Source organism: Xenopus tropicalis, chromosome 4 (assembly GCF_000004195.4).
Source record: "Xenopus tropicalis strain Nigerian chromosome 4, UCB_Xtro_10.0, whole genome shotgun sequence".
In the NCBI taxonomy this organism is placed as follows: domain Eukaryota; kingdom Metazoa; phylum Chordata; class Amphibia; order Anura; family Pipidae; genus Xenopus; species Xenopus tropicalis.
In genome coordinates this window covers 81,504,115-81,510,114 of record NC_030680.2, presented here as the reverse complement: position 1 = coordinate 81,510,114, position 6,000 = coordinate 81,504,115, and the positions used below count along the sequence as shown (strand labels likewise).

The window sequence follows — 6,000 nt, the reverse complement described above, 5'->3', positions numbered from 1 at the left end:
ATCAAAGTATATTTTAGCAGTTGGAATGGTGTTCTTGCAGCCTGAGTCATATTACTAAAAGAGCTTGCCTGAGACGAAGAAGAAATACTAAACAAATGGGAAATTACAAATCCAGACCAACGCAAACTTGTACTGGTAATGTACAATATATTGTCCTAAAATATGTACCGTGTCTGTAGATATTTGCACTTGTTTTCTGTCTCTAGAAGTACAAGACTGAAGGGTAAATGTGTTTGTGTAACAAAACAGATTAGCATTATACATAATGTAAAAAAAAAGCACTTGAAATATATGGTTATAGAAAATGCTGATAGCCTATAAAACACGAGGGTAAAAAAGTTTAATGGCATAATATTACTGTTGAGAAAATTAGGTGCTATATATTACAGAAAATAAATTTGTTTTTGTTTTTAGATTTCAGTGTAGTGCACTTATATATTAACAAAATAAGTACATTCTGTTCATTACTTTTCTGTAGATGAGTGGAAGAAAAAAGTAAGTGAATCATATGCAATTATTGTTGAGAGATTGGAGGATGACCTTCAGATTAAAGACGTGGAGCAGAGTGAGCTTAATGTTGTTTTCAGGTAAAAAACACAGACCCGAATGTAATGCTTCAGGTTGAATACAATAGGAACCACAATGCTATTAAGTAGTTTAATCTATATATGGGCCTTATTTATTATTTGTGGGTGGGCCAGAAATAAACTCATGGGTATTTGCATGTGGCAAAATTCTCCTTGCATGTTGTATCTGTATGTGCTGCTTTTCTTTTTTTGGCTGGGCATTGGGCACATTTGGTTGGTATATCACCACATCTCATCCATATGATGCCCAGAAGCACTTGTATTTATAGTGCAACAATATTTGTTTGTGTTTAGTGGCACCTTTAGACTGTAATCTCTTGCAAGTAGGACTTTCTAATCCTATTTTTACTCTGTAACCCTTGTTTGTTAAATTATTGACCCCTCTTTGCTTCAAGTAATGTAACACGCTGTGTAAGTTGGTGATGCTACATAAATAAATGATGAATTGTGTACCAAGGCTGGGGCAGTTACTCTCGAATTCTGTGGAAATTGTATGGATTGTAGAATTTACACATTCCATGTGTAGTTGCCAATAGCAGTAGTAGACTGTATTAAACTATTTGCCGGCTGGTTACTATTGGCAACTGCACTTGTGCAATTTAGCACCTATATTCATTAATGAGTCCATAAGTAAATTAAGCTGGCCATACACATAAAGTTCTGCTTCTTCAGCAAGGTAAACCCCCTTTAGGCTAATACCGCACGAGGCGTAGGGTGGATATTTTCAGCAAGCGGAAAAGCACTTGCCTCCTATGCCCTATGCCTCCTACATGTGCCTGCACCTGAAAGAATAAGATACGCTCGAGTGCAGGCACATGTAGCCGATATACGCATGAAAACGCGAGAGAACGCAAAGTCTACATGTGCCTGCACCTGAATGAATAAGATACGCTCGGGTGCAGGCACATGTAGCCGATATACGCATGAAAATGCAAGATAATGCAAAGTCTACATGTGCCTGCACCCGAATGAATGAGATACGCTCGGGTGTAGGCACATGTAGCCGATATACGCATGAAAATGTGAGACTTTGCATTATCTTGTGTTTTCATGCGCATATCGGCTACATGTGCCTACACCCGAGCGTATCTCATTCATTCGGGTGCAGGCACATGTAGGAGGCGTAGGGCGGAATTTTCAGCAATCGCTTTTCCGCTTGCCGAAAATATCCGCCCTACGCCTTGTGTGGCATTAGCCTTAGCTAGATGATATCATATGATCTGATTGGATAATAGCAGGTGCCTATGCAGGCTGTTGGGAGAGAATCACATCAACACACCGATGCTCCCCACCAGCTGATTTCACTCTATTAAGCTTCTCTTATGCTCATTCTCTCTCTTCCACTCCTTTATGCATAAACTGTCTTTAAATGTCTACTGCCATGCTTCTATCTAAAAGACAATTATTGCACAGAAATTTGACCTACAAAATGGGTGCATATACATGCTGTAGTAAAACTGGAAGAGACAATCATATTTACCTATAGAAAAACGAACTGCAAAGCTGCAAGGCCATATCATTGTTTAGCTCAGAAACAAAATTATATATACCCAATAAAATGTTTGGGCAATTTTATTCTGTCTGGCCATCTTAAATGTGTGAAGTAACACTTTAATAGTTGACATTTCATTTTTGATTCTGGAAGTTAAATATGTCCTGCGAATAGACTCAGAAGTGGCATGTGTTAGCAAATATTTACTAGTATAACCTGCAATTACAAATAGATGTTTATCAGTATAGGCTTCCGTAAGTTATTGAATTTTTTTTTTAATTCTGTAACACTTTTTCCCAAAATTGAAGAAGTGATTTAATGTTTAATTAGATCAAATGTCAGCAAGATTCAGGCTTTCATTATTAATGATGCAGAGTTCAGCCTTGTATTACTGTAGTAAAAATCAAGTAAACATAATTTCCTCAGGTTATATTAATGGAGAGGTCTAAAAGTTAGAAAATGTCATGTTGATTGCCTGTTTAAAGATGTGAGTGCATAAATCTCTTCATTATTTCATAGTACATCTCTTTTTGTAAGTACAATTTAACCCTTTCATTGCAGGCAATTTTCCACAAATGCACATACCAACTGTCATGCAGTTTTTCATTAGTTTGTACTGTTTCACTTTACTTTTCTGGAAGCAATAGTTAGTTTAGTAAAAGCTATACAGTATATTGTTTTTGCATTTACAGGACAACCTGATTTTTCTAAATCAGCCTGAATTTGTATGATTCTGAATAAAATAAATGTAAAACCCACACGGTATTTAGAAATAGATCAAAAACATATTTTTTTCATTGAATAGTTTCATATCTATTTATCATGTCAGTATCAAATTGTACATTTTTACAGAAATTCCTCTTAGAGATCAAAAACCCACAGCAGTGCAAAATCAAATTTTTAAAGCACAGCACCAAAATCAAACAGACTAAAAAAGACCCATAATAGTTACCCAGGAGCAATATGAGATGTGAGTTTCCCAGGGGGATTGTCAGGCATTCAAACACATGCTAATACTTGGGAGACAAAGCATTTAGAATGTCTATGTTAGTGATGTGTGGGTCGCAGCCGACCCTTACCCTCCTGCTCCCAACCAAAATCTACCTGACTCGACTACTCCCCTGTATGTATAGACCCGCGCCCACCCCCACAATGATGTCACAAAGGTGGGTGGTGTGGTGGGGGTGTGCCTATAAATACAGAAACCAGAAGTGGCAGCTGGCAGTGTTAGGTTGTGGGTGGGGAGGGCGAGCAAAAGAGCTCAACCTGATGCAATGCGTAAGTGATGTGTCGAGGTCAGCCCGATCCCACTCGACCCAAGGGTATCGGGCCAGACAGCACGTCACTAGTCTACATACAGTATAACTAAGAGGAAAGGACAATTCCTTTGGCCCGTATTTATAAAGGAAGTGGCATAGAAATTGTATTTCCATTAATTTTTACACCATCTTGTAAAAGCCAACACAGCTGTATTTAGAAAATATGCATGGAGACAGTTGTGGTTTTTAAAGAAACTTAAGAACCTTATACAGTTATATTAACTATACTGAATTCTGCATACATTTTCTACAGGCATGGTTTCCTTACCTTTAACTAGCACCCTGGGGAATGCTACAGCTCAAGGAGCAAACCTCAGTATCAAGCGGCACGGGCCAATCCTCTACCTTACCGCCATAGGGCAAGCAGTAAGAACAGGTTCCAGTGGCTACCTGTGTCTCTTGCCGCTCTCTTACTTTTGAATGATGTGCAAGGTAAGAGGTGGGAGGGAGAATGCCTACATGCCTCCACCCTTCTGCCCTTCACCAATATAGCATTCACTAATAAAGTGTTGTATTCATGGGGGCAGCCACAGGTCCCTGTGTTCCTAAACACTTTAAACACTGCAGCAACAAATGCTTAAGGGCAACTGGAAGGATTTTTGTTACATTTGATGGGCAAATGAATTAACTGTTTTGTAAGTTAGTTGAAAAGTAAAGACTTACTCCATGGATATCAAGTTTTTTTTACTTGGCAACTGTAATGCATTAGGGACAGATGCATGCATAAAATGTTATGTACAAGGAGAAACATCCTTTAAAATCTATCGGGAGCAAAAAAAGGGAAAGGATGTAAAATTGATGTAATGTTAAAAGATTTATCCAGAGGCGGTCAACAGTTAAGCTGTGTGTTAGAGTAAATACAAAAATACAAAGAGAATCCACTAAAATGGCATTTTTACAGATGAATCCAAATATTCAACCAATGGAGTTGACACCTATCCCCTTCTTGTGATGTGCAGCTATTAGGCTATTTATACAGGTTTACCTAAATATACAGTGTTTGAAATATCCACAGGGTATGCAGTTAGTGAGTGCAGCAACATTAGTTATAATTATATGGCTGATCATTTGAAATCACAAATCTGACTGGACTGAACTGAAGGTGACATGAACAGTATGAACTAATCATATTAAATTGCAGCAATAGCTAACAGTATTTATATTAATGCCAAAAATTTACTGTGAATATATGAAGACATATGGTAAACATTTTTTTTTTAAAACCAAATCCTTTAGACATTATATAAGAATGTTTTATCCCACAGGGAAAGTGCTGAAATAAATTTCAAAAGGTGGAAATTGAACAAGTACAGGTATGGGACCTGTTATCCAGAATGTTCGGGACCTTAGGTTTTTCAGATAAGGGATCTTTCTGTAATTTGGATCTCCATACCTTAAGTCTACTAAAAAATCATTTAAACATTAAATAAACCCAATAGGATGATTTTGGATAAGGATTACGTCTATCTTAGTTGGGATCAAGTACAAGATACTGTTTTATTATTATTATTATTATTATTATTATTATTATAGAGAAAAAGCAAATCATTCTTAAAAATCTGAGTTATTTGATTAAAACTGAGTCTATGGGAGATGAACTTCCTGTAATTCAGAACTTTCAGGATAACAGTTTTCCGGATAAGGAATCCCATACCTGTTCTGTAATGAGCTCATTAGAATGAAAGAACCCCCAGGTCAAAAAAAGTACAAATATTTTCTAAAACCTCAAATAGTCGGTATTTATTAAAGGAAAAAACTGCACAAGTTTGCAAGAGAATATTTGGCAAGTAAAAACTGGAGAGGTTGTATTGAAGTCAATAGGAATTTTCTCTAACAACTTTATTCATTTATTTTATTTTTCTAGTTTATTAAAACATTTGAATTTTTTAGCTTCATTGAAATTGAAAGGAACAATGTGATTCTCACTTGTGTCCAAGTTTTATTTATTCTGCAACAAACCACACCCGAGAATATTCTTTCACATCTTTTTCTTAAATAAGGTACTGCTCACATTTTGTCTGGTTTTTTTTTTTCTTTTTTCCTCTACTGCAAACTCGAATATTAATAAATAAGGCCCCAAGTATTTAGTAGCATCGGGGTGGGTAAATCCATTCTTTAAGGATGAGGTTGCATAATCACAATATAGGGAAATATAGGGAAAGAGAAGCCCTTTGTATCATTTGCTGTAAATAGCAGTTGCACACAGTAAAGATGCCTGTGGTGTTTAACCCATTTATTTAGCCACAGAAAGTAAAATCATTAATGTTTCACAGGATAAGCCTCATTTGATCAGAATGGGGCGGGGGCAAGGCAAAACCTGGCTGACTTTTGGCTATCATTACCAGACAAGATTAGAAAACATTTATATATTTCTATAAACTATTAATTAGGAAATAAAGGTTTTTGCACATTTTACAAAAAACCCTGACTTCATTGCATAAGAGTTTGTTTGGATTCACCTGGGAATAAATGCAATGTTCTCTCTCTTGGAATGCATAAAATTTGCATGAAACTATACGCATAACAATCTGCATTCATACTGATACAGGTAATAGCTACAAGGCACATTCTTCGCATTAAATGACTTTTTAAGAAGAATTGG

The 6,000-nt window shown here is 36.4% G+C and overlaps 1 protein-coding gene across 2 annotated transcripts in view; it reads left to right on the top strand.

Moving 5' to 3' along the window:
- The window catches only part of tnni3k (TNNI3 interacting kinase), a 118,954-nt gene continuing 112,954 nt past the window's right edge, over nucleotides 1-6,000 (top strand). Inside the window, exons 1-2 of one of the 2 annotated variants that reach the window (XM_031899931.1) lie at nucleotides 1-135; nucleotides 479-587. In XM_031899931.1, coding sequence (XP_031755791.1) covers nucleotides 96-135; nucleotides 479-587 — 149 coding nt within the window. In that variant the 5' untranslated portion in view covers nucleotides 1-95. 2 annotated transcript variants of the gene reach the window in all.